Source organism: Mobula birostris, chromosome 2, assembly GCF_030028105.1.
Source record: "Mobula birostris isolate sMobBir1 chromosome 2, sMobBir1.hap1, whole genome shotgun sequence".
In the NCBI taxonomy this organism is placed as follows: domain Eukaryota; kingdom Metazoa; phylum Chordata; class Chondrichthyes; order Myliobatiformes; family Myliobatidae; genus Mobula; species Mobula birostris.
Genome location: NC_092371.1, coordinates 74,386,072 through 74,408,305, shown reverse-complemented (window position 1 = coordinate 74,408,305; position 22,234 = coordinate 74,386,072). Strand labels below are relative to the sequence as shown.

Here is a 22,234-nt window from a genome sequence, read left to right as displayed (position 1 = left end):
ATGACATTTTGGCCTGACTCCTTCACCAAACGCCCTACCTCACCTGCTTAGTTACCCCTGCATTTTTATGTGTGTTTATACCTTAAATAGTGGCTTAGACATTTTGTGCTAAAGTCTCTGGGCAAAATCATTAATCTTGTTGTTTTTAAAATGTCACGCTGAAAGAAAAATTATTTCCATAATCAGCGCTGCAGAACTGACTGGGTCCTTGCAATGTAAACTTGCAGGGGACACAGAGCTTTCCTGCCCACGATGACGCGTCAGTGATTGACAGCGGTTCCTTGGTAACCTTTCACATCAAGATGGCGGCGCCCATGTCAGCTCCGAAGTTTTGGAAACCAGGTAGAATAAAAAGCGGCTCGAGGGTTGGGGGGAGTAAAGCGCAAATGGGGGCTGGGCGAGCGGACTGAATTCTCGCCGGGTTGCTGGTTCTCTGCACGGAGCGGAGGAGCTGCAAAGCAGGACGTGTGGAAGTGTAATTGCAGCAAGGGCAGGAGAAGGTGCAGAGAGGGCGCAGGGGGCGAGGACCTGATGGAAGCGTGAGAGGTTGCAGGGGAAGGGGAAATAAGAGTGTATAGGGAGAAGAAAAGAGAGTGTAAGGAAGAGGGAGCGCGGGCAAGGGCGTAGGGAAGAGAGGTCGAAGGAGGAGACAGTGCTTAGGCAGGTGTAGGGAAAGGGGAGAGAAGGTGGACCGGGGGAGAGGAAGCAGGGACCTGGAGCGGACGGTTGTGGGGGAGGGAGCTGGATGAGACAGGAGGGAAGGGGAGAGGGAAGTAGAGGGAAAGAAAGAAGGGAAGGGGAGAGGGAAGTAGAGGGAAAGAGAAGGGGAGAGGAAGCAGGGAGTTTGGGCAGAGGGTGCGGAGGAAGGGGAGAGGGAGCTGAGTGAGAAAGGGGAGGGGGCTGGGTGAGGGAGGAAGGGAGGGGGCAGGGGAGAGGAAGCAGTGAGAATTGGAGGTGTGTGCTGGGAAGATGGGCAGAAGGAGCTGTGATAAAGGGGGAGGGGAGAGAGCAGGGGAGGGAGAAGTTGCAGGGTGCATTGAGAGAGTGCAGGGGGAGTATGAACTGGGGAGTGATATGGAGGAGAGGGCATTGGGGGGAATGGGATGGGGAGAAGATAGAAGGGAGGAAGAGAGAGAGAGAGACTCACTGATTTGGCCTTTATTGGTGTTATTCCAGCTCTTTCAAACACTCTTTACTGGTATGAAACACATATAGGTAACTTGTGTCTCTGAATTGAGCATCTGACCCTCCTGAATGCAGTGAAAGGCATCTTTAAGGATGCATTGGCACTGAGAGGAACATCTGTGTGTCAGCTCCTTTCAAATGGAAATAACTCCTTGGTTTCCATTTCACGTTATCATAGCAACCAAACTGTGCACTAGATGATCCCATAACATGACTCAATAACATACCTCATTATCCCTCCTACACACTGTTTATTTATTTCATGACTTACAGTAATTTGTGCACGACATTGCTAGCACAAAACAACAAATTTCACAACGTGCACTCAGTGCTACTATATTAGGTATAGGAGTGGAACCTGTTGTGGCCTTCTGCTGTAGCCCATCCATTTCAAGGCTGGACATGTTCAGAGGTGCTCTTCTGCACACCACTGTTGTAACGGGTGGTTATTTGAGTTACCGTCACCTTCCTGTCAGCTTGAACCCGTCTGGCCATTCTCCTCTGACCTTTCTCATTAACAAGGTGTTTTCACCCACAGAACTGCCACTCACTGGATGCTTTTTTTTTGTTTCTCTCACCATTTTGTGTAAACACTAGAGACTCCTATGTGTGAAAATGTCAGGAGATCAACAGTTTCTGAGATACTCAAACCACCCCATCTGGCAACAATAATCATTCAATGGTCAAAGTCATTTAGATCACATTCCTTCCCCATTCTGATATTTGGTCTGAACAATGAATGAACCTCTTGACCATGTTTTCCTGCCTTTAATCATTGGGTTGCTGCCATGTGATTGGCTGATTAGATATTTGGATCATTGAGGAGACACAGCTAGTAAAGTGGCCACTGAGTGTATATCGGGAATAATAAATCTGATTCTGATGACTTAATGCAAAATACTGTGGTTGTTGGCAATGCTCAGTGCCTTTGGAAGTTGTTTAACATTTCAGGTAACTGAGTTTCTGTCAAAACTGGGAAAAGTAACAGCGGGAGAGGAAATAAAGTATAAAAAGTATCTAGACTAGGATATTTATTCCTGTGGTGCAAATTGAGGAGGTGGATAGGACAGCCCAATAGGAGAGCTTCCAGATTCGATCCTATGGAACCTTGGGTTTGTTCGAACACCCAAGTGTAAAGAGTGGTCTGCAAGAATAAAAAAAATAGTGCTTCTGATGACACACATAAAAGTTGCTGGTGAACGCAGCAGGCCAGGCAGCATCTCTAGGAAGAGGTGCAGTCGACGTTTCAGGCCGAGACCCTTCATCAGGACTAACTGAAGGAAGAGTGAGTAAAGGATTTGAAAGTTGGAGGGGGAGGGGGAGGTCCAAAATGATAGGAGAAGACAGGAGGGGGAGGGATGGAGCCAAGAGCTGGACAGGTGGTAGGCAAAAGGGATGCGAGAGGATCATGGGACAGGAGGTCCGGGAAGAAAGACAAGGGGGGGGGAACCCAGAGGATGGGCAAGGGGTATATTCAGAGGGACAGAGGGAGAAAAAGGAGAGTGAGAGAAAGAATGTGTGTATAAAAATAAATAACAGATGGGGTACGAGGGGGAGGTGGGGCATCAGCGGAAGTTAGAGAAGTTGATGTTCATGCCATCAGGTTGGAGGCTACCCAGACGGAATATAAGGTGTTGTTCCTCCAACCTGAGTGTGGCTTCATCTTTACAGTAGAGGAGGCCGTGGATAGACATGTCAGAATGGGAATGGGATGTGGAATTAAAATGTGTGGCCACTGGGAGATCTTGCTTTCTCTGGCGGACAGAGCGTAGATGTTCAGCAAAGCGGTCTCCCAGTCTGTGTCGGGTCTCGCCAATATATAAAAGGCCACATTGGGAGCACCGGACGCAGTATATCACCCCAGTCGACTCACAGGTGAAGTTTTGCCTCACCTGGAAGGACTGTTTGGGGCCCTGAATGGTGGTAAGGGAGGAAGTGTAAGGGCATGTGTAGCACTTGTTCCGCTTACAAGGATAAGTGCCAGGAGGGAGATCAGTGGGGAGGGATGGGGGGGACCAATGGACAAGGGAGTTGCGTAGGGAGCGATCCCTGCAGAATGCAGGGGGGGGGGGAAAGATGTGCTTAGTGGTGGGATCCCGTTGGAGGTGGCGGAAGTTACAGAGAATAATATGTTGGACCCGGAGGCTGGTGGGGTGGTAGGTGAGGACCAGGGGAGCCCTATTCCTAGTGGGGTGGCGGGAGGATGGAGTGAGAGCAGATGTACGTGAAATGGGGGAGATGCGTTTAAGAGCAGAGTTGATAGTGGAGGAAGGGAAGCCCCTTTCTTTAAAAAAGGAAGACATCTCCCTCGTCCTAGAATGAAAAGCCTCATCCTGAGGGCGGAGACGGAGGAATTGCAAGAAGGGGATGGCGTTTTTGCAAGAGACAGGGTGAAAAGAGGAATAGTCCAGATAGCTGTGAGAGTCAGTAGGCTTATAGTAGACATCAGTGGATAAGCTGTCTCCAGAGACAGAGACAGAAAGATCTAGAAAGGGGAGGGAGGTGTCGGAAATGGACCAGGTAAACTTGAGGGCAGGGTGAAAGTTGGAGGCAAAGTTAATAAAGTCAACGAGTTCTGCATGCGTGCAGGAAGCAGCGCCAATGCAGTCGTCGATGTAGCGAAGGAAAAGTGGGGGACAGATACCAGAATAGGCACGGAACATAGATTGTTCCACAAACCCAACAAAAAGGCAGGCATAGCTAGGACCCATATGGGTGCCCATAGCTACACCTTTAGTTTGGAGGAAGTGGGAGGAGCCAAAGGAGAAATTATTAAGAGTAAGGACTAATTTCGCTAGACGGAGCAGAGTGGTGGTAGAGGGGAACTGATTAGGTCTGGAATCCAAAAAGAAGCATAGAGCTTTGAGACCTTCCTGATGGGGGATGGAAGTATATAGGAACTGGACATCCATGGTGAAAATAAAGCGGTGGGGGCCAGGGAACTTAAAATCATCGAAAAGTTGAAGAGCGTGAGAAGTGTCACGAACATAGGTCAGAGGGATTGAACAAGGGGTGATAAAACCGTGTCGAGGTATGCAGAAACGAGTTCGGTGGGGCAGGAGCAAGCTGAGACAATAGGTCAGCCAGGACAGGCAGGTTTGTGGATCTTGGGTAGGAGGTAGAAACGGGAAGTGCGGGGTGTGGGAACTATAAGGTTGGTAGCAGTGGATGGGAGATCCCCTGAGTGGATAAAGTCGGTGGTGGTGTGGGAGACAATGGCCTGGTGCTCCTTAGTGGCGTCACGATCGAGGGGTAAATAAGAGGGGGTATCCGCGAGTTGTCGCTGTGCCTCGGCAAGGTAGAGGTCAGTACGCCAGACTACAACAGCACCCCCCTTATCGGCGGGTTTAATAATAAGGTTAGGATTAGTGCGGAGGGAGTGGAGAGCACAGCGCTCTGAAGGAGTGAGGTTGGAATGGGGACAAGGTGCGGTGAAGTCGAGACGATTGATGTCCGGTCAGCAGTTAGCGATAAAGAGATCCAGAGCAGGCAGAAGACCAGAGCGGGGTGTCCATGAAGAAGAGGAGGGTTGAAGATGGGAGAAAGGGTCATCGGTGGGGGTGGAAGAGTCCTTGCCGAAGAAGTAGGCTCGGAGACGGAGACGGCGGAAGAAAAGTTCCTCATCATGGCGAACACGGAACTCGCTGAGGTGTGGGCGAAGGGGGACAAAGGTGAGGCCCTTACTGAGGACAGAGCGTTCTGCCTCCGACAGTTGAAGGTCGGAGGGGATGGTAAAGACCCGGCACGGATGAGATCTGGGATCAGAGGGGGGAGTGGGGAAGCTAGGGGTGTCAGTGGAGAGGGGAGGGTTGGGGTGAGAGGAAGATGGAGCCCCTGAGGGCCCAGGAGCTGATGGTGGGATCTGAGGGAGACGGGGTTGCAGAGTGGTGGTGGGGGAAGGGGAAACGGGAGTCACAACAGCAGCACATAAAGACCTGGCCTGGAGTTCAAGGCTGGCGTCACAGTTGGTGGTTGCGCAATCGCTGTGAAGGTGTCCATGGTCGTTGCTGGAGTCCGGGTTTTGAATATGCCCTGAGGTGTTGGAGCCGGCGAGATCAATGGTAGGGGCCGCAAGCTGAAGTTCATGCCTGCTAGTTTCAGGGCCAGCAGGCTCTGGAGTCCGTAGATGTAGGATCTTGCGATCTTTGCCTAACATGACAAAGTCAAAAAAACGGCGATTGCAGGCGTGAATCCGACGGAGGATGAAGTAACGGGTAGGACCATTACAGACGGCTACATCTACGCTCTGTCTGCCAGAGAAGGCAGGATCTCCCAGTGGCCACACAGTTTAATTCCACGTCCCATTCCCATTCTGATATGTCTATCCATGGCCTCCTCTACTGTCAAGATGAAGCCACACTCAGGTTGGAGGAACAACACCTTATATTCCGTCTGGGTAGCCTCCAACCTGATGGCATGAATATTGACTTCTCTAACTTCCGTTAATGCCCCTCCTCCCCTTCACACCCCACCCCTTATTTATTTTATATATTTTTTTATTCCCCCCCCCTTTTTCTCTCTCTCTCTGTTCTCCCTCTGTCCCTCTCACTATAACTCCTTGCCTGCTCTCCACCCTCTGGGCTCCCCTTCCCCCTTCTCTTTCTCCCCAGGCTTCCCATCCCATGATCCTCTCCCTTCTCCATCCCTCCTCCTCCTGTCTTCTCCTATCATTTCGGATCTCCCCCTCCCTCTCCCACTTTCAAATCTCTTACTATCTCTTCTTCCAGTTAGTCCTGACGAAGGGTCTCGGCCCGAAACGTTGACTGTACCTCTTCCTATAGCTGCTGCCTGGCCTGCTGCGTTCACCAGCATTTTTTGTGTGTGTTGCTGGAATATTAGCTGGTGGGAATAAAGCATTAAATTTGTTAAAGGCTGGGACTGGTGGAGTTTTGGATTAAAATGACAAGGCAGACAAATGAAACAACCTAAACTGGATCAGCCGAGCTCTCTGAAAGGCAAAGCAGGTTTTGAGTGGCCATACAGTCTTCTGTAGCTCCTGGTTCAAAGTGATCATGAGATAATGCGGACAGCATCAATTTTAGCAGATGTTATCATTTGTTTTCAGAAAAGAAAGCAAAGCTCCACATGTTTTAGTACTGACTACTAATATTGTCTGGGAGAAATTAGACTCGATTTATTTATCACATGTACACTCAGTGGCCACTTTATTGTGTACACCTATACACCTACTCGCTTATGCAAATATCTAATCAGCCAATCATGTGGCAGCAACTCAACGCATAAAAGCATGCAGACCTGTTCAAGAGTTTTGTTTGTTGTTCAGACCAAACATCAGAATGGGGAAGAAATGTGGTTTGAGGATCTCTAAGAAAGCCAATCTCTTAAGATTTCCATGCACAGAAATCTGTAGAATTTACAGAGAACAGTGCGAAAACAAAAAGGAAAAAATCCACAGGTTGCAGTTCTGCGGGAGGAAACACCTTGTTAATGAGAGACGCAAACACGAGGAATTCTGCAGATGCTGGAAATTCAAGCTACACACATAAAAGTTGCTGGTGAACGCAGCAGGCCAGGCAGCATCTCTAGGAAGAGGTACAGTCGACGTTTCGGCTGAGACCCTTCGTCAGGACTAACTGAAGGAAGAGTTAGTAAGAGATTTGAAAGGGGGAGGGGGAGATCCAAAATGATAGGAGAAGACAGGATGGCTGCGTTCACCAGCAACTTTGATGTGTGTAGCTTGATAATGAGAGAGATCAGTTGGGAATGGTCAGACTGGTTTAAGCTGACAGGAAGATGACAGTAACTCAATTAACCGAGCATTATAACAGTGGTGGGCAGAAGTAGCGAACCTTGAAGTAGAAGCGGCAGGAGACCACAAAGATATACTCAGTGTTCATGAGTGCATATACACTGAGTGTACATCGAAACATATGCATTAACAACCAACACAATCTGAGGATGTGCTGGGGGCAGCCTGCATGCATTGCCACAAATCCCAGCATCAACATTTCATGCTCACAATATGTGGCAAAGCATCACACCAAAATGCAAAAGCAATAACAACAAAACAAACCCATTTTCCAATCCTCTCACTTACACACAGCCAGGCTTCCAACCCCAGGACAGGCTGCCTCCAGGCCTCTGAACACCAGGCCCTGGCCCTGGCCCTGAACTCCCTGACGTTGGGCTTCTGACTTCTAGACTCGACAATCATAGACCTCTGATATCAGGTCCTGCTGACCAACTTCAGGCCTCCAATCTTGGGAGTCTCTGACCATGGACCTCCGACCTCAAGACTTGTTCCTGCGACCTGCAGACCTCGGACTTCATTAGGCACACAACAGTCCACTTGTTTGGCAACCAAACATGACCTGAAACACTCACTCTCTTCATCAGTGCTGGATTGGCACTGCAAAATGTGCTGCATCAACTCCCAAATCCACCACACAAGAGGACTGGCAGCTGGCATGAGAGAACACCACCACCTGCAAATTCCCCTCCAAGTCAAACATTACCCTGGTCAGGAAGCAAGTTATCATTCCTTCCTTGTCATTAGTTCTAAATTTTGAAACTTCATGCCTAACAACTCTACAAGAATGTCTTCATCACTTGGGCTTTTGTGAATCGGGTTTATTATCACTGGCGTACTATCGGATTCCTCCTCCTTCACCCCTTTACCTCGTCCACCTATCACTTCTGTTTCTGACTTCATCCCCCTTCCCTTCGCCCACCTATCACTTGCCAGCTTGTCTTCCTTCCCTTCCCCTCTATCTTCTTACTCTGGCTTCTTCTCCCTTCCCACCCAGACCTGATGAAGGGTCTTAGCACAAAACGATGACTGTTTATTCCCCTCCACAGATGCTGCCTGATCTGCTGAGTTTCACCAACATTTTGTGTGTGTTGTTCATGATGTTATTTTTTTTATTTACTGAGCTGCCACATGGAGTAGACCTTTCTGCCCAGCAACCCTTGATTTTAAACCTAGCAATCACAGATGACCTACCAACCGGTATGACTTTGGACTGTGGGAGGAAACCGGAGCACCCGGAGGAAGCCCAGCTGGTTATGGGGAGAACGTACAGACTCCTTGCAACAGGAACTGAACCTGGGTTGAAGATACTGTAAAGCATTGTGCGCACCACCATGCTACCGTGCCGCCCCACTAAAGTTTGAGCACTTTAACCTCGAGAATATACTGAAGCTTGCTTAGAAGGACTGCCTGAGATAATTGCAGCATAGTGTTTAGTTAAGTCTGAAGTGTTAGCATTCCCTTGCTGATTTAGAAAACCAGTGAGTCATACCCAGCAACCAGGACAATATTCACCCTCAATTGCCATTCCATTATAATGTAGGACCCACTTTGATGTCAACATGCTGCCCTATATAGGACAGTCAGGCACCGTTCTGCACTTCATAGGTGGATCATAAGAGATAGGAGAAGAATTAGGCATTTCGGCCCATTGAGTTTGCTCTGGTATTCAATTATGGCTGATTTATTTTCCCTTTCAATCCACTCTCCTGCCTCCTCCCTGTAATCTTTGACACTTTCCTGCTAATCAAGAACCTATCTACCTACACTTAAAATATATCCACAGATTCACCACCGTTTGGCTAAAGCAATTCCTCCTCATCTCTGTTCTAAAGGGACGTTCTTCTACTCTGAGGCTGTGCCCTCTGGTCCCAGACTCTCCCACTATTGGGAATATCCTCTCCACATTCACTCCCTCTAGATCTTTCAGTATTTCAAATATGAGAAAATCTGCAGACACTGCAAATCCAAAACCACTCACACTAATTGCTGGAGGAACTCAGCAGGCCAGGCGGCATCTATGGAAAAGAGTAAACAGTCGACATTTCAGGCCGAGACCAGTCCTGAAGAAGGATCTCAGCCCAAAATGTCAACTGTTTACTCTCTTCCATAGATGCTGCCTGGCCTGCTGAATTCTTTCAATGTTTGATAGGTTTCAATGAGAACCCCACCTCATTCTTCTAAACTGCAGTGGGTACGAGCCCAAAGCCATCTCCTCATATGTCAACCCTTTCATTCCTGGGTTAATTGTCGTGAACCTTCTCTGGACCCTCCCTAATGCCAGCACATCCTTTCTGAGGTAAAGTGACCAAAACTGCTCACAGTACTCCATATGCGTTCTGACCAATGCCTTATAAAATCTCAGCATTACATCCTTACTTTTGAATCCTAGTCCTCTGAATCCCGTAACATCAATGGGTGGGGGGCGGGGTGGGTAGGTCTAGCAATATAATACAGTATCTGTGTAAATGTTGAAAAATTAAAAGAAAACATAACCTCTAATAAATGTAATCTGGTCAATATTGCTTTGTTTGCGATAACTTGCTGTTTGTGAAACATCTGAACAGCACTGTAGTTACTGTAATTCTTGTATTCAAACATACTTTAATAGCTGTGAAATACTTCTTGACATCCTGAAATACTGGAAGCTATTACATAAGGAAAATCATCTATACAAGTGCTACACCTGCCCATATACCTCCTCCTCACCTCTGTTCAGGGCCCCAGGCAGTCCTTCTAGGTGAGGCAACACTTCAGCTGTGAATCTGCTGGGGTTGTCTTTTGCTCCCGACGCAGCCTGCTCTGTGTTGGTGAGTCCCGTTGTAAATCAGGGAACCGCTTCGTTGAGCACCTCTGTGCCATCCGCCACAAGCGGAACATCACATTGGCCAAACAGGTTAATTCCTGGTCCCATTTCCACTCCGACATGTTGGTTCATGGCCTCCTCATGTGCCAAAATGAGGCCACTCTCACAGTGGAGGAACAGTGCCTTATATTCCGTCTGGGTAGCTTCCAACCTGATGGCATGAATATCGATTTCTCCTTCTGGTAAACAAATTCCAACACCCTCCCCCCCACCCCCATCCTCTATTCCTCACTCTGACTTTGACCTCTTCTCACTTGCCTATTACTTCCCCCTGATCCCCTCCTCCTTCCCTTTCTCCTATGTTCCACTATCAGATTCCTTTTTCTCTAGCACTTGACCTTTCCCACACACCTGGCTTCACCTATCACCTTCCAGCTGTCCTCCTTCCCCTCTCACCATATTTTTATTCTGGCATTTTACCCTCTTCTCAATCCTGAAGATGAGTCTCAGCTCAAAATATAGAGTATTTATTTCGATTTCACAGATGCTGCCTAACCTGCTGAGTTCCTCCAGCATTTTGTGTGTGTTGCTTTGGATTTCCAGCATCTGCAGACTTTCTTGTATCTATACTTGAAAAGTGGAATGACATACAGTATGTATTTGAAAATGTCTACCAGCAATTTATTCTCTCTTGTCTCTTCTACTTCAGAGTTGAGAAAGTGAACTGTGTACAGCTCACTATAAACTGCTGTTGACAGTTGCAAGAACAACTATAGACTAGCTGCCTATTTTTTCTGTCTCATATAGATATATGCTGTAACAAAAATATTTGAAAATTCATTCCTTGTTCTTTTCTGATTCAGCAGCAAGAGATATCCACAAACAAAGGAGGCACTGTACTTGTGTAAACACAAGAGATTCTGCAGATGCTGGAAATCCAGAGCAACACACTTCTACCAGCATTCTGTGTGTGTTATTCTGTTTTTGTGTTAAAGGTTATAAGAAATTACTTTATTAGAGTTGTATAGAGAATAAACTACAGAAAAAAATGGTTAAAAAGTGGTAAAAGAGACAAAATAATACTTATTTAACCAATCACTAAGCCATTCCACACAATATACCGCTGGAGGGAACAGCGAGTGTTTGACAGCTTTTCCAGTCTCCCCTCTCCAGCTCATAGCCCTAGTTACGACCCAACCTAAGAGAAGATTCCCTCTTGCACTAAGAAATTGCTCCTTTTCATACTCTTCAACTTCAAAAATCTAACATAACTTTTACCCCACTGCTTTTCCATCCCTTAATGGTACCAGCCTGTACCTTCTTATCTCTTGTGAGCTTCGGCCTAGAGACAGACACAACAGGACTGTAAGGAGGAAAACATTTTTCACCAGTATCTAATTTCAAGGATGTGCCTTCACGCTAGTCCCCAGACTACCACCACATTCCAACCTTCATTTTGTGTTACACATCTTAGCATACAACAAGGAGGAATCAAATTTAACCCTATCCTTACAAATGCCCAAGGCTTTCTTTTCACTAGTGATTGATTGTGAGGCCAATTCCTTTGTAGAACTTGATGGTGCGGATAACATTCTTTGTCTCTCTGAGGCTGTGTACCTTCAAGCAGACAGTAATGAACTCAGTTGCTGAATTTTTGGAAGCAATAAAAGAAAAATCTGGCTGAAATTATTATTGTTCTGACCAGCTGTAAAAATGGTAAGAATGGCTCACAGAAGAGCTTGAGTAGTGTGCATTTTATGATGTTGGGAAGTAATTTAGAGCTTTGTAACTGGAGATGGGGAATTGATTTTGAAATGTTCTTAGGCAGCATCTCCTGAAGGTGCTACTGGTGGTGGGGAGTGATGTGCCCATGACATATTGGGCTGAGTCCACTGCTTTCTGCAGTAGTGACGTAGACAGGATCTTGGATAGATGTCACATCCAAGTCCTTTATTGCAGGACTCTCAGCACAGATTTTGAGCTCAACTCTTTGAAGAGGGACTCAAAGCCTTCTGACTTAGAGGTCATGAGTTAAAGGTGAAAGGTGAAAAGTTTAAGGAGAACATGAGGGGAAATCTTTTTACTCAGAGGGTGATCAGAGTGTGGAGCGAGCTGCCAGCACAAGTGGTGCATGCAAGCTCAATTTCAACATTTAAGAGATGTTTGGATAGGTACATGGATGGTAGGGATATGGAGAGCTCTGGTCCTGGTGCCGGTCAATAGGCGTAGGCAGCTTAAGTGGCTTGGCATGGACTAGATGGGCCAAAGTACCTGTTTCTGTGCTGTGCTTTTCTATGGCTGTCAGTGCTACCAATTATGCCTCAGCAGATAGTCTTGAACATTCTTGACATTCACACAACATCCCCAGTTGCCTCAGGGTGAGGAATGGGCGGTTCGAGCAAAAAATTCTCTGTTCGTTTTCTGTTCTGTATGGAGTATTAAAGTCCAGGCACTTTCTAAACCGTGACCATTAGTAGCTTGGGTTACTGCAAGGTAAGAATAAAATAGCTTTCTATCAATATTTTCTAGTTTATAAGCTAGAGACATTGATGTAGGTGTTGTGGATAGTGTGGAGGGCTGTCAGAGGTTACAGCAGGACATTGATAGGATGCAAAACTGGGCTGAGAAGTGGCGGATGGAGTTCAACCCAGATAAATGTGAGGTGATTCATTTTGGTAGGTCAAATATGATGGCAGAATATAGTATTAATGGTAAGACTCTTGGCAGTGTGGAGGATCAGAGGGATCTTGGGGTCCGAGTCCATAGGACGCTCAAAGCAGCTGCGTAGATTGACTCTGTGGTTAAGAAGGCATACCGTGTATTGGCCTTCATTAATCGTGGAATTGAATTTAGGAGCCGAGAGGTAATGTTGCAGCTATATAAGACCCTGCTCAGACCCCACTTGGAGTACTGTGCTCAGTTCTGGTCGCCTCACTACAGGAAGGAAGTGGAAACCATAGAAAGGGTGCAGAGGAGATTGACAAGGATATTGCCTGGATTGGGGAGCATGCCTTATGAAAAGAGGTTGAGTGAATGCGGTCTTTTCTCCTTGGAGCGACGCAGGATGAGAGGTAACCTGATAGAGGTGTATAAGATGATGAGAGGCATTGGTCGCGTGGATAGCCAGAGGCTTTTTCCCGGGGCTGTAATGGTTGCCACAAGAGGACGCAGGTTTAAGGTGCTAGGGAGTAGGTACAGAGGAGATGTCAGGGGTAAGTTTTTTACGCAGGGAGTGGTGAGTGCGTGGAATGGGCTGCTGGCAACGGTGGTGGAGGCGGATACAATAGGGTCTTTTAAGAGACTTTTGGATAAGTACATGGAGCTTAGAAAAATAGAGGGCTATAGGTAAGCCTAGTAATTTCTAAGGTAGGGACATGTTCGGCACAACTTTGTGGGCCGAAGGGCCTGTATTGTGCTGTAGGTTCTCTATGTTTCTATGTAGACTCGTACATCAAAACAAATCTGATGGGAATCCCAGGGAAAAGAGAATGCATTCTTTAACTTTCCTTATTCTTTCATCAAAGTCACAGGTGCTTCCTTTGATGGGCATAATCAGGGGTTCCCGGCCTTTTACATGCCACGGACCTCTATCATGAACCGAATGGTCCGTGGACCTCAGGTTGGGAACTCCTGGATGGTACTTGCTGAAATGATTGATTTGGATTAAAAACAAATGTAGGTTAATGATTTTATTTGACTGCTTAGGCACGGAGGGTCCTGGCCTGGGTATATCTGAAGAACGAATCAGTTCTGCGGAAGCGAGTGGAACCGCAGTGATTTACAACCGATATGCTTCCCTCTCCATTGAGCAGCAGAGGCAAAAGCTGCCAATCTTTAAGGTATTAATATATGTTTTTGCTGATATTGATGTTTAAAAATCTTGTTACTAATCTCATTCTTTATATTTTTCTGTTACTTTTTCATTATTTTTTTCTCAATAAAGATGGTAAATGCATTTATGTATTTCCAGTGAAGCAAAAGTAAATTATAATATTACATAAAGTAGAATTCATTCATATAATATCTTAAAACTTTGCTGGGTAAATGTGCTTCACACGCAAATGAAGAGCAAGATGCCTAATCAGTGTTTTGCATGGGGTTTAAAACAACAAGTGTTTATTTTGTGTAGGTACAGCAGTACTTAACAATTAATAGTGAGGTAGTTGTTGTTGGATTGGACATTGGGATAATCCCTTGTATTTCAAATACACAGTAGCACAGTGGTTAGCACAATGCTTTACAATAAAGGTGACAGGGGTTCAATTCACACCACTGTCTGTAAGGAGGTGATACGTTCTCCCTGTGCTTTGGTTTCTTCCCACAGTCCAAAGATGTACCAGTTGGTTGGTTAATTGGTCACTGTAAATTGTCCCATGATTAGGCTTGGATTAAATCAGAGGATTGCTGGGCAGTGAGCTCGAAGGACTGAAAGGGCCAGTTCAGCACTGTATCTCAAGAAATAAATAATGAATGTACTTGATAATAAATTTTACTTTGAACTTTGAAAAATAATACCGTAGGTCTCTTAACCTTCAGCAGAATGGAAAGATGAAATCTTGCCTTAACCTCTGGTCTGTCTTAACAGTTGATTTAGAACCTAGATTATATGTGTCATCTGGTAGCACACCCTCACCTCACAAGGTTAGGAGTTCAAGTTCTACTGACGAGAGAAATTGAGGTCTGGCATCAAGAGAGTGCTGTGGAGTCAGAGATGCTACTTCTTCATCGAGACATTAAACAACATGTCCAGTGAAGTGGACGGTAAAGGACCCATACTGCCATTGGACAGGGGGTAGTGTTCAGTGTAAACTTGAAGATTAATTTCAAGTGGGTCACTGGATTTGACTGCATTATTTTCAGGGATTTTAGATTATGATCCTCTTTGGGGTACACGGAAATCATGCAAAACGTATCATGGTAAAAGGACTGGTTGTCTGAGGGACTCTCATGGTAGAATGTCAGTGTTACAGTAGTTCAAGGGTTCCCAACCTTCTTTATGCCATGGACCAATGCCATGAAGCAAGAGGTCCTTGGACCCCAGTGTGGGAACCCCTTCTTGGCAGAATGATTCCAGTAATGCTTTTACCTCTTGTGCTTGTTCTTGAGATCATCTTGTTAGCAATTAGTTTTTCCACTGTACATGCTATGAATTTCATTTTAGAATGCATCTCACACCTAATAAGTGTTGTTATAACAGATCACATTTCTATATCCCATTATGATGTAGAGAGGATGTTTCCTATGAAGTGGGATGTTTATGTCCAGAGGACACAGCCTCAAAATAGAGGAATTTCTTTAGCCAGAGAGTGGTGAATCTGTGGAACTCGATGCCACAGGCGGCTGTGGAGGCCAAGTCATTGGGTATATTTAAGGCAGAGGTTGACTGATTCTTGATTAATAAGGGCATGAAGGGTTACGGGGAAAAGGCAGGATGTTGCGGCTGAAAGGGAAATGAATCGGCCATGATGAAATGGCCGAGCAGACTCGATGCACCAAATGGCCTGATTTTCTAATTCTGCTCCTGTATCTTATGTGTTATGTCCTTGGGATGTGGGAGAAATCCTATGCAGTTACAGAAATGAACTGCAAAGCTCCACACAGGCAACACTGAAGGGCAGGATGGAACCAAGGTCACGGAAGCTGTGAGGCCACAGTTCTTCTTGTCACACCACCCTGACAGAGATCTCTTTTAGCAGATGTGAGAGTGCTAAAGAATTTATCCACATGTGCTGGTGAATATCACATTAAATGCCCAACTGAAGTCATTTTTCCATCTGTGCTCAGATAATGTACTAGTGCAATCACTCAAATTGAGTATGATCTTCTCCCTTGGGGTCCTGGGCCCAGCACGTAAGTGCAGTTACGTAGAAAGCACGCAGTGCATCTACTTCCTCCAGAGTCTGGTGAAACTCGGCATAACATCTGAAACTTTGACAAACTTCTACAGATGTGTAGACTAGCTGCATCACAGTCTGGTATGGAAACACCAATGCCTTTGAGTGGAAAATCCTACAAAAGGTAGGGAATTCAGCCCAGTACTTCATGGGTAAAATACTCCCAGCCGTTGAGCACATCTACATGAAACACTGTCATCAGAAAGCAGCATTCCTCATCAGAGATCCCTAATAGCCAGGTCATGCTCTTCTCACTGCTTCCATAAGGTAGAAAGTACAAAAGCCTCAAGATTCTTACCACCAGGTTCAGGAACAGTTACTACCCCTCAGTCATCAAGCTCTTGAATAAAAGGAGATAATTTCACTCACTTGCCCATCCATTGAAATGTTCCCACAACAAATCATCTCACTTTAAGGGTTCTTTATCTTGTTACCTCATGTTCTGGTTATTTATTGCTATATATTTATATCTGAATTTTCAGAGTTTATTGTCTCCTGCACTCTGGTTGATCTTCCATTGATCCTGCTCTCATTATTATTCTATAGATTTGCTGAGTATGTCCACAGGGCAGTGAATCTCGGGGTTGTATATGGTGACATAGATGTACTTTGATAATAAATTTACTTTGAAGCCTATGGCAACTCAGAGAGCAATCACAATCCTTCAATTATTTCCATGCAAACTATATTCCCCACCCCTCCCCAATCTTCTTTCACCTGTCTGTGCTCTGGGGATTTACAGTGACCTATCAACCAGTTGATCTCTGTGGTTGTGAAAAATAACTGAAGCGCTGGAGGGGAACACTTATGGTCACAGTGCAAATTCTGTGCTGACGTCAGGTTTTAACCCATTCGCTGGAACTGTGAGTCAGCTGCAGTACTACTGTGCCAATGTCAATGCAATTTCTACAACATTGCTGTAAGTCATTGAAGTAAATGTATTTTGTCAGGGAAATAAGGCAAAATAACCTGGTAAATCCCCAGAAACAAATTTGCACCTCACTTCTCATATTTATGGTTCTGCATCTTGCTGTGTAGATGCACTTTTAACTTTGGGCCACAAACTCAGCTTTGCCTGAAGATGGCGCTCTGTGCTGAGGCTTCAATGTGAGACTTAGGGCCGTGAGTCCAGTCAGAGAGCCATCTCAACTGAATGTTCTTTTGAGATACAATGTGCCTCCCCACACATAAATTTCCACAGATAACACATATTCTTCCCCCCACCCACATACACGCACACTCTTACAGCTTCTCTCTTCCTCAGCCATTAATGATTAAATTGTGACTGAAATGTTAAAAAGTGTTAGGATCTTTTTTATTGATGTACAAAACTAAATATAGAACATATAGAACAGTACAGCACAGGAACAGGTCTATGCCAAACATGATATTGAATTAAACTAAATCCCTTCTGCCTGTACATTGTCCATATCCTTCCATTCCCTGCTTTATTAATGTTCAGAAGCTTAAAGAAAATTTATTAGTAAAGTACAGACCAAGGCCCTCCATTGGTCAGGGTCGAGCATGAATGTTGCGTCTTAGTTGTCTACATTGTCGCCGTCAGTCGATGCGCTCACCAGGGTGGTATGATATGGAGGGCAAACTGTTGCCCTTGTAGCAAACTCCATCTCTCCGTGCAGCTGATGAACACAAGGAACGGCAGAGTTCGATACAGTTTGGCACCAGTGGCATCGCAGGAGCTGCCAGTCAGCATTGACCTCAGCACGGACTACTTTAGGGACTCCAGCTCTGGATTTTCCCCTCTGGGTTTACTCCTGAAGCCTTCCCCATGAGTGGGTATTGCTGCGAGGCAGCGGAGGTTTGAGATCAGAGTTTTCCTTCTAGATGAGCTGCCAATCACAGCTAATGAGCCCCATCCAAAGTACATATCTGTCACCATTTTTCTACCCTGAGATTTGTTTTCCTGTAGACATTCACAGTGGAACAAAGAAATGCAGTAGAATAAATGAAAAACTGCACACAAACAAAGAGTGACAATCAACGCATGTGGAAAAGAAGACCATTTGTGCAATACAAAAAAAAGAACAACAAGCAAACAAATAAATAAAAGAATATGAGTTGTTGAGTCCTTGAAAGTGAGTCCATAGTTGTGGAATCAATTCCACAGATTCACCACCTTCTGGCTAAAAACTCCTCAAGAGACATCCTTGTATTCTGAGGCTATGTCCTCTGGTCGTAGACTCCTCCACTATAGGAAACATTCTCTCCACATTCAGTCTATCTAGCCATGAAAGGGTTAAGGTATAAGGAGCGTTTAAAGTGTCTGGGCTTGTATCTGCTGGAGTTCAGCAGAGTGAGAGGGGATTTCATTACAGCCAGTCGAAGACAAGGCCGTCCCGATATAACAGAAAAGGGATTTCTTTAGCCATAGGGTGGTGAATCTATGGAATTTGTTGCCACGGATGTCTGTGGAGGTCAAGTATTAGGTATATTTAAAGTGGAGGTTGATACGTTCTTGAAGAGTAAAAGTGTCATAGGTTACTGGGAGAGGACAGGAAACTGGGGTGAGAGGTATAATAAATCAGCCATGATGGAATGGCAGAGCAGATCAATGGGCCGAATGGCCTGCTCCTAAGTCTTATATTTTTATATATTGGGCTACTGGAAGCAGAGTATTGTGTCCACACACTGAATGAATGTATATTGTATGTGTCAGCCCACCCCCACCACCATCTGCATTTGATCTCCTGGTGAAGAGGATATTGTATCAAAATCAGTGAATACATTGATTCAGATTTAGATTTATTTATCACATGTACATCGAAACATACAGTGGAATGTGTTGTCTGTGTTAACTCGATGTGCTGGGGACAGCTCGCAAATGTTGCCACACATTCCAGTGCCAGCGCAGCTTTTCCACGATATCTATTATGCTAAACCGAAAGAACTACAAAAAAATTGTTGCTTTACCTTTTAATAGAAAGATTGAATTTATATTTATATATTTCCTTCCATAAATTAAGGGTGTTCCAAACCCTCAGTTTTGCTGTAGAAATTAGCAACATTATAAATTGGCAAAATTGGCAAATTGGATTTACATGTATCAAAGTACCATCCATACAGATCATTACATCAGTGCATTGAGGTAGTACGATGGAAAATATTACAGTAATAGAATAGAGGTTTACAGGGAGCACAGTGACGGAGCAGTTAGCATAACACTTTACAATGCCAGCGATAGGAAGATTGGGGTTCAATTCCTGTTGCTCTCTGTAAGGACAGTGTACGTTCTCCCCATGACTGCATGGGGTTCCTCTAGGTGCTCCCATTTCCTCCCACATTCCAAAGACGTATGGATTAGGGTTGGTAAGTTGTGGGCATGTTTTGTTGGTGCCAGAAGCATGGCGTTCTTGAAGCTACCCCCAGCACATCCTTGGATTGTGTTGGCTGTTGATGCAAGTAACACATTTCCCTGTATGTTACGATGTTTATGTGACAAATAAAGCTAATCTTTATCTTTCAATTCCAGAGAAAGTGCACTGCAGGCAGACAATAAGGTACGAGGCCATAACGAGGTAGATTCTGAGGCCGAGAGACAATCTTGTAGTACTGGGGAACTATTCAATAGTTTTATAACAGTGGCTAGACGCTGTACCCGAGCCTGTGATAGGTGCTTTTGGATTGTTGTATCTTCTGCCCAGTAGGAGTGGGGAGAAGAGAGAATGGGGTGCTTAAGGTCTTTGATTATGCTGGCTGCTTTACTGAGGCAGCAAGAAGTACAGGCAGAGTCCATGGAGAGTAGGCTCATTTCCCTGATGTGAATATCATGCTGTTTTCTGTGATTATAGCTGGCTCCAGGTAACCCTGACCCTTTGTGTCAGGAGCATCAAGTGATCTCAGTGTGAGGTGAGCAGGGAAGCCGCCAGCACACATTGATGCCACAGAAATGGAGCCTTTTCAGTTCATCCTAAAAGTCCCAAAACTTTGAGGAATAGCTGCAGCACTTAATCCAACCTACTTCCTGATTCCCCACAGTCCTGAAAATCACATATCACAGTGTTACTGCATTCCTGTACCTGGGCTTCTGGAATATGCCACAGTCTTTCGACAATATATTTCCTCACTCAAATTCCAAAATGTTCCAGCAACAACTGAATTTGCAAAAGAATGTTTTCTTTTATTACACAGGACTTGAATGTGTTGGTAAATCAGGTTCTGTGATTCAGACAAGTTATAATCAGTTAGTGGTAATAAGTCTGTTGTGAAGACCTGGAGTATGATTCTATTTTCTCCCAGAATGCTGTGGATTTGCTACACAATCTCACAGTGCAAATGGGGGCAATGAAGAAAGAAAAGTGATTATTTATGGTTTTGTCTTCTCTTGTTTTAGCACAGAAATCATATCCTGTATTTGGTGGAGAACTATCAGACATTGGTGATAGTAGGTGAAACAGGATGTGGAAAGAGCACTCAGATTCCTCAGGTTGGTAGCAGCTCACTATACTTTCCTAACCTTTCATTTTTGAAGAATTGTAAACTTGCAAGCACTGAAGAACATTTCATCCTCGAAAGCACTAATCTGTGTAGTTTAATTCCAGTGGTCTGAGCCAAAGATAAACTTTTATTTTAATTGCAGTAGACTGTTGTGGCTGTAATTTTGGAGCAAGTGATTTATTATCAATTAGGTCCACTTGGAAGCTGGCTATTCTCTGGTTTTCGGAAAAGTCTGTGTAGACTTATCTATCGGCCTGCCTTCATCGGTCGTCTTGGTCACCTCTTCAATGAACTCAATCAAGTTCATAAGGCATGCACAAAGCCATGCTGACTATCCCTAATAGGTTTTTGCCTTTCCAAATGCAAATAAATCCTATCTCTCAAAATCCATTCCTATTCTCTAGGGGTGGCACAGTGGTGTCATTTTCTGCCACTGCCTGTAAGGAGTTTGTACGTTCTCCCTGTTTCTGTGTGGGTTTTCTCCTGGTGCTCTGGTTTCCTCCCACAGTCCAACGATGTACCAGTTGGTAGGTTAATTGCTCACTTACAGTACACTGGATGAACTCAGCAGGTCGGGAAGCGTCAGTGGAAACGATGAGTTGACGTTTCGGGCCGGAACCCTTCGTCAGGACTGAAGAATGAAAGATGGGGAAGGGTTTGAAGAATGCTTGTAGGTTCAGTTGAAAGACCAGTAATTTGAAAGACAAAGGGGTGGGGGAGGGGAAGCATTGACGTCATAGGCAGGAAAACAATGGGTAGTAGAAGAAGGAGGTGATAGGCAGCTGGGGGAGGGGGAAGAGTGAAACAGGGATAGAGGAAGGGAGGGGGAGGGAATTACCGGAAGTTGGAGAATTCTATGTTAAATTCTAGGTTAATTGCTCATTGTAATTGTCCCATGATCCATTTTTTAAGAAAGGAGAAAGGCAGCAGAAAGGAAATTATTGACCAGTTAGCCTGATCTCAGTGGTTGGGAAGATGTTAGAGTCAACTGTTAAGTACAAGGTGATGGAGTACTTGGTGACACAGGACAAGATAGGACACAGTCAGCATGGTTTCCTTAAGGGAAAATCCTGTCTGACGAACCCATTGGAATTCTTTGAGGAGATTACAAGTAGGATAGATAAAGGGATGTAGTAGATGTTGTATATTTGGACTTTCAGAAGGCCTTTGACAAGGTGCCACACATGAGGCTGCTTTCTAAGTTAAGAGCCCATGGTATTACAGGAAAGTTACTGGCATGGTTAGAGCATTGGCTGATTGGAAGAAGGCAGCGAGTGGGAATTAAAAGGGTCCTTGCCTGATTGGCTGCCAGTGACTAGTGGTGTTCCACAGGGGTCAGTGTTAGGACCACTTCTTTTTATGCTGTATATAAATGATTCAGATGTTGAAATAGCTGGCTTTGCTGCCAAGTGTGCAGATGATACGAAGATTGATAGAGGGATGGGTGGTGTTGAGGAAACAGGTAGGATGCAGAAGGATTTAGGCAGATTAGGGCAATAAAGTGACAAATTAAATATAATGTTGGAAAATGCATGGTCATGCACTTTGATAGTGGAAACAAACGTGCAAACTATTTTCTAAATGGGGAGAAAATCCAAAAATCTGAGACGCAAAGGGACTTGGGAGTCCTTGTACAGAACACCCTAAAGGTTAACTTGCAGGTTGAGTTAGTGGTAAGGAAGGCAAATAAAATGTTAGCATTCATTTCAAGAGGTCCAGAATACAAGAGCAAGGATGTGATGCTGAGCCTTTATAAGGCACTGGTGAGGCCTCATCTTGAGTATTGTGAACAGTTTTGGGCTCCTCATCTAAAAAAAGATGTGCTGGCATTAGAAAGGGTCAGAGGAGGTTCACAAGGATGATTCCAGGAATGAAAGGGTTATCACATGAGGAACGTTTGATGGCTCTGGGTCTGTATTCACTGGAATTCAGGAGGATGTGGGGGATCTCAATGAAACCTTTCAAATGTTGAAAGGCCTAGACAGAGTAGATGTGGAAAGTATGCTTCCCATGGTGGGGGAGTCTAGGACTAGAGGGTACCCTCAGGATAGAGGGCAGTCCATTCAAGACAGAGGTGTGGAGAAATTTCTTTAGCCAGCGGGTGGTGAATTTGTGGAATTTGTT

At 45.1% G+C, this 22,234-nt stretch overlaps 1 protein-coding gene across 1 annotated transcript in view; it reads left to right on the top strand.

The window, feature by feature from the left end:
* Positions 1-286: 286 nt before the first annotated feature.
* dhx35 (DEAH-box helicase 35) overlaps positions 287-22,234 on the top strand; it is a 112,548-nt gene continuing 90,600 nt past the window's right edge. Inside the window, exons 1-3 of the mRNA XM_072243090.1 lie at positions 287-342; positions 13,467-13,600; positions 20,007-20,099. Of these exons, the coding sequence (XP_072099191.1) occupies positions 303-342; positions 13,467-13,600; positions 20,007-20,099 (267 nt within the window). The 5' untranslated portion in view covers positions 287-302. The remainder of the gene's footprint in view (positions 343-13,466; positions 13,601-20,006; positions 20,100-22,234) is intronic.